At 36.1% G+C, this 12,172-nt stretch overlaps 1 protein-coding gene across 1 annotated transcript; it reads left to right on the forward strand.

Annotated features, from left to right (window-relative positions):
• On the forward strand, nt 3,453-10,741 carry LOC109224074. Its single transcript, XM_019388629.1, has 10 exons — nt 3,453-3,752; nt 4,016-4,263; nt 4,450-4,684; nt 4,872-5,041; nt 6,249-6,391; nt 6,542-6,719; nt 6,853-7,432; nt 7,992-8,104; nt 9,675-9,918; nt 10,266-10,741. The coding sequence occupies exons 2-10, from the start codon at nt 4,076-4,078 to the stop codon at nt 10,491-10,493; spliced, it is 2,079 nt and encodes a 692-aa protein (XP_019244174.1). The 5' UTR covers nt 3,453-3,752; nt 4,016-4,075; the 3' UTR covers nt 10,494-10,741.

Here is a 12,172-nt window from a genome sequence, read left to right on the forward strand (position 1 = left end):
GCAATTTAGAAAAGCAGAAAAAAGTATCTTCTCCCTAGAAGCAGAAGCAATTTTGAATTTTCTTTTTACCAAAAATACCCTTAGCAAAATATGGTATATATCAAAATAACCTTACTTATTTTAAACCTAATACTTAGAGTTAGAAATTATATTATTGAGCTCTCCTAATGTATAAATATTTCTTTGTATTTTTAGGATAGCTTTCCAATATACGGTGACTTTTGAGATGAATGTTTTTATATTTGTTAAATAATTTTTGATATATTTGAATCATCTTGAAAGAATTAAAGTACTTTTTTATTTTATTTTCATGTTTTACTTACATAAAATGAAAAAACTTAATTATTATCTTTAATAATAAATATTTGAGATTATTTATTTATTCATATAATATTAACTATTAAGTAAATCTTTTCATGTCCTTATTTGTAATTTGATACTTAAAAGCACCTTTTGAAAAGCTTGGCCAAACACAAATTATTGTTCAAAAGTGATTTTCAGATTGATTAGTCAAACACAAACTGCTTCTTTTCAAAAGTACTTCTGAAAAAGCACTTCTCAAAATAAGCAGATATTTCCAGCTTAGCCAAACTGGCTATTTATCGAGGTATAAAGTAGTCACCCATGCCATTTCTACCACAAAAGTAGCAATAAATTACAAAAGAACATGACAATACGAGCTAACGCTCTGTTAAACTTGAATTTCTGCTCACGAAACAAACAGAGATAAAAATTCGAAATTATCCACTTTAAGGGTTACTTGCATAGACCTAACAATTCTGGCTAAAAACTTAAGAGATTTTTTCCTTCCTATACCATATATGAAACTTTATTACCAAATATGTGCATAGTTTCTAATTTACCCGCTATGTTCACAGTTTTTCTACAATTATTGTACCATTCATTAAATACTAATTATTAGTAGCTGAATCTTACTAATTAGGCGCGCTACAAATCAGGAACAGAATATTCTAATTGATTTCGCGACCTTCAGATCAAATTTGAAATGCAAATCCTATATCTTCAATTTAAAATCCATTGACAGCCATTAAAAAGCTTGAAAGCTTTGAATTCAAATTTGGGTTTTCAAAAATCATTATTTGTTTGGATTTGGTATTGTTGAAAATAATCGGGAATATGGTTTGGAGTTTATATCTCAATTTTGAGGGGTTTGGGTGAAGATTAGACTTGGTTTTGAGTGAATTTCAGATTGAAACTCGAAGAAGAAGAAGAAGAAGAAGAAAAAGAAGACATATTGCAGAAATTGTAGATAAATTGTATTATGATTGTAGATGCTTTATTTTCTGTTTTCACAAATAAAAAACGGCTAAAACTTCTACAAATCTTCTGAAAAAACGCAATTATGTCAAAAATGCCAATTATGCTACAATTGAATGGGAATTGGGATATAAAAATTTAATGTACCTAGTTTGTAGATATTTTGTAGATAAATTGTAGATTATTTGTATTTTGATTGTAGATGCTTTGTTTTCTGTTTTCACAAATTAAAAACGACTAAAACTTCTAAAAATCTTCTGCAAAAAACGCAATTATGTCGAAAATCCCAATTAAACTACAATCGAATGGGAATTGGGATATTGAAATTCAATATACCCAGTTTGTAGATATTTTGCAGATGAATTGTAGATTATTTGTATTCTGATTGTAGATGCATTGTTTTCTGTTTTCACAAATCCAAAACGGCTAAAACTTCTACAAAATCTTCTGCAAAAAATGCAATTATGTCGAAAATTCCATTTATGAGATTGGACGAATCTTTATGATTTAAGAAGAATAAATATTGAAATAACACATGGAGCTAAGTTAAAGCTTGTGACAAGTTGTACATATAATGTGCAAAAATCTCCAACGCAAAAGAAGAGTGTCCAGCTAGTGGAAGCCTGGGAACAACAGATTTTGCAGATCTGAATGAATTTAACTAAAACATCCTTCAACTCCAACCCGAAAGAATTGCGTTCTGGATATTCTAGTATTAACAGACCATGTTACAACCTCATCTTTTTATGGAATTTCCTGATAAACAAATCAGCCACATTATCGATCTCGTCTTCTAGTACGAAATTCTGTCCTTCTTCCTCTTTGAAATTCCTCAACATATCTATAGCTGATGCATTTGGATCACCTAAATATTCATCCTCTTCATCAAACAACGAATGTGTCAAATCCGGATACTTATCATCATAATCATACTTTTCGCCGTTGCTCAATACTTTATGTTTAATAACAGTACATAAACGTGGGTGAGGGTGAGGGTTTGGGAGAGAGAAACGTGGGAGGGGTGGGATATACGGTACCTTGAATTAAGGAGGGATTTACGCTGCATTAATTGTACCCTTAAAATACACTATGGTATAGAATTGGTAATTTGGTATACTAGCCCGTTTGGCCAAGCTGCAAAAATCAGCTTATTTTGAGAAGTGTTTTTTTTTCAAAAGTGCTTTTCTCAAATGTATTTTTGGTGAGAAGCAGTTTGTGTTTGGCTAATTAGTTTGAAAAGCACTTCTGAGCAGCAATTAGTGTTTGGCCAAGCTTTAAAAAACTGCTTCTAAGTGTATTTTTCTCAAAAGTGCTTCTCAAAAAAGTGCTTTTGGAGAGAAGCTACTTTTTTCTGCTTCTCCAAAACTGCTTCTGCTTCTCCTCAAAAGCACTTTTTTTCCTTCCAAAAGCTTGGCCAAACACCTCAAATTTTGGCCAAAAGTGCTTTTGGCAAAAAAAAGTACTTTTGGCCAAAAAGAAGCTTGGCCAAATAGGCTATAAATGTAATTATATCAAACCTTAAACATTGAGGGTAATAATTCCAAAACGTAAGCATTCCCATCATGTAGATCCAAGACTGGGAAGAGAGTGATATAGAGAGAGGGATGGAGTAAGCACAATAATGACTTGGAAGATTTCAAGACTAGACAAAAGAAAGTAGGAGTACAATTATTATCAAAAGAAATTGCAAGAAAACATACAGAATATATAGTACAAGTCGAGCAATATAAGTGAATATGAGAAAGACAGAGGATGAACAAGGAGTAGTTTGAGTGTATAATATTGTATGATAAATTAACAAATTTGAGGACTCAACAATACATACCTACTACTCCTATAAAGAGAGTAAAAGAATGTGAGTAAGTAGATCAACATTGTCAAACACTACTAGTCTTTTTATAGAGCATATATCAAATATAAATGTTTATTTTACAATTAGATTAATTATTTCAACTTCAATATGAAACGAAAATTAAAGTTTAAAAAACTGGATTGAGTATTTAAGTGAAATAAGAATTTTTACTCACAAAATTTTAATTTTATTTTAATGACATTCATGTTAAAAAACAACTGAATCAAATTTCCAAATTACCTTTTTTCAAATATTATCCAAATGGGAACACTAAAAAAAAAAAAGGGAAAATGTGAGAAAAGCGGTGAAGAGAAAACTACCTCGATAGTCGAGAAACCCAGATTACTTTCCCTTTTATCTGTGTGGTTCATACCAGAAAACAGTAGATAGCAGTTGCTTTGCTCTCTGTTTTAATCTCAGATTTTAACTCCCACAACACGACACCATTTTTGATCTGACTGATATTGTCTTTATTCATCTACAAAAAGACACGCACACTCATTTATCAAAAGTACAAGGATATTTTGAGGCGGTGGACTGAATACAAAGCCCAAATTTTGGACTGACTTTCCCAATCGTGATTGAGACTTTTAATTTCGGAACTGCTGCAATTTTTTTACAGGTATCTGATCCTTACTCAGCTAGATGTTCAAACTGTCTATCACTGATTTGGGTGTATATTGGGGGTTATCTGTCAAGGGTTTCTGTTAAACCCTTTAGCTTAATTGAGTCGACCCATAGCAAAGAAATTGGTGCACATCGCTGTAATACTTGCTAGAGTTTCAATAATTAGTCTTTAACTATGATATTTTGATTCTCGGTACCCACAAGCGGTGAATGAAGTAATTTTGTAGACGAATCATGATGGTTGTATTTATTGTGTAGGCATTTAAGTGGGTGACCTCCTATTGGTAAATGATCTGAAAAAGGAGGTTTTTTTTTGAAATGGCTATGGTTAGCAAAACCAGAACTATGCTGGAGGGTCTGGTTAAAGATGGGTCATTTAAATGGTTGACGAAAAACCCGAGTTCACTTGATGAAGATTTAGAGGAGATGGGGTCTTCATCCACTGGCAAGAACTGGTTGCCTGAGCTATCTCCTGTTGCAAATGTCGTTATCCGAAAATGCTCAAAGTAAGCTTGTTCTTTCCTATCTTTCAAACACAATTTAGTAATCTTTAACGATATTGATTGTTTCTAACAGATTCAGTGTAATTGAGCTGATGGATGCATTTAGCAGGAACAAAAGCATTGAGTTGGTTGTTGAGTTCTGTTTTATATCTCGTGATATGAATAACCAAAATCTGACTTTGTATGCAGAATCCTTGATATTTCCATGAGTCAACTTCAAGAAAACTTTGATGCAGAGGCTTCTGATTCCATAAAGCATAAATCTCAGTATGCTAGGAACTTCTTGGAATACTGTTGCTTCAGGGCTCTTGCCTTGTCTATACAAGTAAATGGTTACCTAGGCGACAAACTGTTTCGACGCCTTACATTTGACATGATGGTTGCATGGGAGTTTCCAGCAGCTTCTAGCCAGCCTTTCGCCAGTGTATGAAATTACTTTTCCATGTTTTCCTTCACTCTACATAATAGTTTTATAGTTACATAAGTTGTTGAACACCACTGAACTTTAGTTTATAGTGAGGAATATTCATGAAATCCTTGCCTGGTCCATTAGTTCAATGTTTGTTGTTCTCCCTCATCTGGGTTGTTATCTGACATTCATTTAATTATAGATGGATGAAGATGTCACTGCTGGCTCAGAGGCTTTTTCCCGTATTGCTTCAGCAGTTCCTATAATTGCCAATGTGATAGTTACTGATAGCATTTTCGGTGTGCTTACGTCGTCATCAGGCGGTCGACTTCTTTTCTCAGTTTATGATAAGTACCTGACTAATTTGGAAAGGTACTACCAACTTTAGCGCTTTGTTAGTTGCAAAAATTTGAGTTAAATGCTTTACGAGTTTTATTTATTTCTGTGCTTGTGCCGGCCTCTGTTTGTGGTTCATCTTCCAACTGACTTATCAGATCATAATATTTTTAAACAAATTTTAAACAAAAATTACATCATAGGTTCTAGTGATAGATTTTCATTTCTAACCTGGGTAATATAATCGAGGCGAATAGCTCAGACGTCTATATTTATCCCAACATATAACATAGGTGCTCGAATTAACCAAGGGATCACATAATGCTGCTTAGCCCCGTTATGATATATCTACATGCGTTAGGTACTATATAAACTGCATTTATGTTGCCAATTTCTGAGCATCCTGCGGTTACCCTCGGTGATATGGTGTTAAGTGCAGCAAGTAGATATATACTATGTATAATAAAGTACATTAGAGACTGAGTTGGAAAGGTCCCTCACAATGATTAGAATTGACCCCAATTACACCTCTCCCCCTGTCTGTGTTCCTTCTACTTTTTGTCTAGTTGAATGCTTAAATAATAGTAGATTATAAGCTTCTTTTGCTATCATTTATGTCTTGCCTAAGTTCCAGTTGAGAGAGGAGTACTAGTCTGAAACGTAGTAGCATGGGTCGTTTGGCACGGAAGATTATCGTATCTGTTAAATGGACCTTGGGCCTAACTCAACCCCAAAAGCTAGCTCAAGAGGTGAGAATTTCCCAAGGCCATATAAAGGAGACCACCCATCCCCTTCATTGTCGATGTGGAACTCAACACCCCCTCTCACGCCCAGGACTGGACATCTGGAGCGTGGACAATTATGGGGGCCCAACATCGGAAAATCGGGATGGGTCCTGCTCTGATACCATGTTAAATGGATCTTGGGCCTAACTCAACCCCAAAAGCTAGCTCAAGAGGTGAGGATTGTCCAAGGCCATATAAGGAGACCACCCATCCCCTTCATTGTCGATGTGGGACTAAACAGTATCAGCCTATGTGTGCTTGCATTGGGGTGCTCTGTAGTTTATTATTGTTAGGTAATCTTATCCGAGTGGTGATAGTAGTGGTCTTTCTAGTAACTTTGAATTGAAGTGATGTGATTCAGAATGCATCTTTGCTTTAGTGTTCCGTTATGGCATTCTTATTAGCAGGCCATCCATAATCCTCGGTTGAGAATGTTGCTTGTTTGGGAACTTTTTCAGGGCTATTAAAAAATTTAAGACCCAGTCTGAGTCGTCCCATCTTTCTGCCTTACGTGCAGCAAGAGGGGAGAAAATTCTGGAGCTGGATGGCACTGTGACAACCCAGCCGGTGCTTGAACACGTGGGAATTTCGGCATGGCCTGGTATGTTTTTGTGGATAGCAATGGTTTTATTGCTTGAAATTCTTATCTTCGGAGCAGAAAGGAATGATATCAGACTTGGAATTTGAGCAGATTACGTGCATCTATTAGCCTTTCTGATATATTTCGTGGCCATGTATTTGTAATTTTCAGGTCGGCTGACTTTGACAGATCATGCTCTCTACTTTGAGGCACTTCGTGTTGTGTCTTACGACAAGGCAAAGATATATGATCTGTCAGATGATCTAAACCAGATTGTTAAACCGGAGCTAACTGGACCATGGGGCACAAGACTCTTTGATAAAGCAGTCTTGTATAAATCAGTTTCCTTGTAAGGCATGACACATGATGACTCCTATGTGGGTCATACTTCTCTACAAAATCTAATGTATTTCTTCTATTAAGACTATTTTCTAGTTCAAGCAGCCTACAAACTTGTTAATGGTCTGCTGAAAATATTGTAGGTCAGAACCTGTTATAATGGAGTTTCCTGAGCTTAAAGGACATACGCGTCGTGACTATTGGTTAGCAATTATTCGGGAAGTTCTACATGTGCATCAGTTCATACTTAAGTTCCAGATTACTGGAATAGAGCGTGATGAGGCGCTTCTGAAAGCTATATTTGGTATATTGCGAGTACAAGCCCTGAAGGATATGAGTGCTAAACATTCACTTTGTTATGAGGATCTTCTTATGTTCAATGTATGTGATCAGCTTCCCGGGGGAGACCTTATATTAGAAACAATTGCAAATAGGTCAACTGTGAGGGAATCAGAGCGGACAAACTCTCCCAAACCTAAAAACAGAATGTACTCAATTTCGGCTTCAGCCTTGGCTTCCAACCTGGGTTTTGTTTTTGGAACAAGTTCTCATGTCCCTAATGAGACAGGAATTGTTGTGGGTGAAATTGCTGTGGGGGAGATGACTCCCTTGGAAAAAGCAGTTAAGGAATCCAGAAGCAACTATAAAAAAGTAGTGCAAGCACAAGCTACGGTTGATGGAGTGAAAGTTGATGGTCTTGACACCAACTTGGCAGTAATGAAGGTATTAATGACAACTACAGTGGCTTCGAAATAAGTAGAAAGGTCGAAGAGGATAAATTGAATACAATCTTTTGCCATTTTATTGAGAAATTGCGAGTGGATCTGCTAATTGTTACTCCCTCTGTTTCATTTGAGATGACATATTTTCCTTATTAGTTCGTTCCAAAAATAATGACACATTTCTACAATTGGAAATAATTCGACTTTAAACTCTTCATTTTACCCATTTTACCCTTAATGAGAAACTTTTGTAACCACACAAATGTCATGGTCTCACAAAGCTTTTACCACTTAAGCTTTTAAGACCACAAATTTCAAAAGTCTTCTTCTTTTTCTTAAACGCCGTGCCGAGTGAAATGGACTAAACTGAAACGGAGGGAGTTTTGACATGCTTGTTGTCTTCCTGTTTACAAAATTTTATGCTGTTGCCTTCTCATAGCTCAATCTTTTGAATAAAACCATTGGAGTCTCTTTACAATTAATTTTTTTTCCTTTCTTGATGAGCTGTATCTTAATCTGCATGAGTTGCCTCTCATACTAATCCTTAGGATTCATTGCAGGAGTTGCTCTCTCCTATGATGCAGCTTGGAAATTGGATACTTCTTCTGGCTTACTGGGAAGACCCTTTTAAGTCCATGATTTTCTGCTCGGTTTTCTCATACATTATTGTCAGGTAAGTTGGTAGTTGGCTAATATCTCTGTAATGGGCCATCATAAAGAAAAGGACTTAAATACATGTGATTTTCTCTGGCACTCCACTATATCATCAACCTACTTGTCTGGTGTATTCTCTAAATAGCTGATTGCTTCTTCAGATTTAGTGTTTTTTCTCTCTCAGCAAACCCATGAAGTGCTTTCAGCCTCTGTGTGTGTGTGTGTGTGTTGGGGGGGGGGGGGATGGATGCCAACTTTACGCAATCTTCTCCTTGGATTTCTGCGAAGAGGCTGATTGTTCTCTCAGCTAATTAGCATAAATTTGTCCTGATCAAAAGTCCACTGCCATCTCTTGTCCCTAAATTAGGTATACTGTTCTGACGTGGTATGCTTTTTTCTCCCTCGACTTAGAAGAGTGAGATTGTTGCTGATTGTATCACAACAACAACAACAACCCAGTAAAATCCCACAAGTGGGGTCTGGGGAGGGTAGTGTGTACGTAGACCTTACCCCTACCCCGAAGGGGTAGAGAGGCTGTTTCCGAATCACCTTCTCCAAATTTGAAAGTTGCACTTTTGGGGATTTTATTGGAGTCGGTGCGAGTATTATGTTCTCTGTGCAGATTGTAGTTTTATGTTTCTTAGCTAAGTAAATTCAAGTGGATATCATTTTGGTCTGAGTTCTTTTGGTGGAATGTAACCATTCTTCTTACCATTACCTTTCTCAAATAGAAGAGACCATTGTTCTAATTTCCTTTTTTCTTTTTCGATGAAATAAAGTTTTTTTCATTAATACTAGCATCCAGAAGATGCATAATTACAGAAGTGTTAATGACTCCTATGCAAAACTCGGGGAACCAAAAAAAACAGATTCACATCAGTTACATCCCTGTGTTTACACCCAAAAAATAAAAAGGTTCAATTGCATTCCATTGCTCTAATTTCACGTGGTTTAACCTCCATTGACCACCATGCTGGTGTCAAAAGCATGTGCAAGTTGTTCATTTACTCAACCCTAGTTACCCACAGAAATTTGCCAACTAGTATACAACATGGTAGTATTCTCTCTCACACAAAAAATACAAGTGAAATGAAAAATGGTCTTTCAATTCTTTCTTCATCATTGCCGCTATCATGTAACAGTTATTTGATTGTTATTGCTTTCATCAAGTATGTCAATCCCACCTATCGATAAAATACTTGTGACATGGGTTTTATATGGGCAAGGATCAAAGCCTATCTGGATCATCTGTATATTAGCCCTTGAACAGAGGAAACTGAAAAGCAACTGAATGCTCGGGATTTTATGGCTTATCAAGTTTCTTTCTGTCCTACTAGATACTTTAGTTATTCAGTCTTTTAAAGTCCTAAGGAACACCTTGGTTCTCAAAATTTATTTCTCTGTCTCCTTAATTTGTGGCATTTCCAACTAAAAGGCGGTCTGATAGTTTCGGTTGACCTGCCTCTTGATGCTCTAGATTCTGTGTTTCCGTGTACATTCCCTTGCATGGATGAAATTTCTTGATGATGTGGTGGTTGAAAAAATTTCACTGATACCCACCTCTTTCTTTCTCTTTTTGTTGGTTGCAGGGGATGGCTGTGCTACGCCTTTGCGCTATTGCTCACCTTTTTTGCTGTCTTTTTGGTAATAACTCGCTGTTTTAGTCAAGGCAAGACAGTTGATGAACTAAAAGTAATAACTCCACCTCCAATGAATGCCATGGAGCAACTTTTGGCTGTTCAAACTGCAATATCTCAAGCTGAAGAAGTGATCCAGGACGGAAACATCGTTCTTCTCAAGTTCCGCGCTTTACTTTTGTCCATCTTCCCACAGGTTTGTGCGAATTTTAGCGCTTTCCTTCTATGACGAGCATCTTATTAGTCAAGTTGCTAGTTAAATAAAGGTTCCCTACTGTCCTGAATGATATCAAGTCTTGTGGTTACTGAACCATCCTTGTTTGATGGTGAAAACTCCTTTTTCTGAAAACTTCGGTTTGCTGCTGTGCCGATCCAGGATGCACAAGGAGGCATCCTGGATCTTTCCTTCACATAACAGAGTTGATCTTGTGATAGGAGTTTAAATAATATGTCATTTGCTTGACTGTGATTAGTGGTAATCCCATTGTTATTTGGATGTAGATAATTTAATTGAACCTACATCTTATCCCTGTTATTTTTCAGGCAAGCGAGAAGTTAGTGGGTGCTCTTTTGGTCTCGGCACTAGTTTTGGCATTCGTACCTTCGAGATGCATAATCCTTATGAGTTTCCTGGAACTCTTCACAAGATACTCACCTCTTCGGAAAGCAAGCACAGAAAGATGGACTAGGAGACTAAGGGAGTGGTGGTTCAGTATTCCGGCAGCTCCTGTAGTTCTTGAAAGAGCCAAAGAAGACAAAAAGAAAAGATGATAAAAAACTTTGTACATAAATATCCATCATCCTTAGAGTCTCCTGTGACTGTAAATTTGTGGTATATGAGAAAGTAATTAAAGAAGAATCCGGATTGGCCTTGAGGTCTCCGTTAACGTCTGCTGTTGGTTATGTATCACTGCCTCTGGGGATTCGAACTCGTGTGTTGTATTGTACTGACCATGAAGTACTATATTGCTTTGTCCAATCTTCCAAGGGAAATAGCAATGGCTTATTGGAGAAATCAATGATGCTGGTTTTGTTGAAATCCATAGCTTGTCTTGTTCAAGGTAAAGTTAGTCTCTGTTTTGAGGGTATAGGAATTAGGAGGTTCAAGCTCCTGGGGCTGCGCAACCATTACTGAGGAAATTCTTCTTTAGATAATTCTTGATTTTTGTTCAAGTCGAAGAACCCATTTGAATATGAAAATTGAAGTGTGATCCATTATTAGAACCAGAGCAGTGAGGTGAGAAGAATACTGGAGGAAAGGAGATGAGAGGACACTAGACAATAGCAACCACTTACACTATGCCTACCAATTCCTTGTTCATTTACTTCCTAAAACAAACTATCTTGCATACAACAACAAAACTAGTTACTTCTTAATTCAATTAAGTTGGATCAATTGTATGAATCGTCATTTCAAACCAATGTTACGCAAATACATATAGAAAATTATGAAGTTCTTTATATTTTCTAAAAGTATATATCACTTAAAGGTTCAACGGCTCCTAAAAAATTATAGGACCTAAAGCAAAAGTAATAACATCTATATATATATATATATATATATATATATATATGATTTTAGGTCTGCATCGTCATTTTTACACATCCATTCACAATGGTTTTACACCTATTAGTCAATGCATTTGGAGGTCATGATCAAATCATCTCAACGATGTGGCGTTCTCTCATTTTATATCACACATATATCTTGGTATCCACATTGGAATTTTTATCTCCTGTAGCAAAGGTTAACACCTTATTTATTTTAAATAAATACCATTTAAAAAAATTATATTCTATAGATACCTTTTAAGGTTTATAGCAAAATATTTAATTTTGGTTACCTCCTAGCCCTAAGCCACTAAATACGCTAATCAGTTACACTATTTTCTTTCTCTCTTTACTTTGATACATCCCATTCTCTTTCCCCATCCTATTAAAATTTTCGATCTCCTCCTCCTTCCACCGAATTTGTGCAAAGCCCACTTCAGAAATTGCTCCGGCTCCCGCATCCGACGACTGCAACAACTTGAACTCGGTCCAATTGAACTGCCTTGCTCCAATGGGCTATTTGGGAACAAAAATAATCCTGCTGATGTTGATTTTGAATTTGATTTATTGATGCAAGATGAGTACCAGTTCGATATCTTCTCACTGTTGGTTCCGGAACATGGGCATACTACATAGGCTAATTCTTATGATTTTTTTTTTTATTTTTTTTTGTGAAAAAATAGGGTCAATATAATGTTTTAACAATTAACGTTGATATAGCTTTGGCAACAGAGCCTGGATATACTAGATTGGCTAATTCTTCTGATGCTTTCTGAAATTTTTGGGTCAATAATGTATTGACAATTAGCTACAACGTTCAATAAGATTTGTTATGATTTTGCTCTTTTGTGTAGAGCATTTCAATGTAACTCGCTGTATTTCTATGTATTTCATTGTAT

This window comes from Nicotiana attenuata, chromosome 3 (genome assembly GCF_001879085.1).
Source record: "Nicotiana attenuata strain UT chromosome 3, NIATTr2, whole genome shotgun sequence".
Classification (NCBI taxonomy): Eukaryota; Viridiplantae; Streptophyta; class Magnoliopsida; order Solanales; family Solanaceae; genus Nicotiana; species Nicotiana attenuata.

What these genes read in the sequence shown, in the direction of transcription:
- LOC109224074 (XM_019388629.1), top strand. Translation starts at nt 4,076, where the DNA reads ATGGCTATGGTTAGCAAAACCAGAACTATGCTGGAGGGTCTGGTTAAA. An exon ending in GTTATCCGAAAATGCTCAAA is followed by an intron (nt 4,264 to 4,449) that starts GTAAGCTTGTTC and finishes CTTTGTATGCAG; the next exon opens with AATCCTTGATATTTCCATGA. An exon ending in TTCTCATACATTATTGTCAG is followed by an intron (nt 8,105 to 9,674) that starts GTAAGTTGGTAG and finishes TGTTGGTTGCAG; the next exon opens with GGGATGGCTGTGCTACGCCT.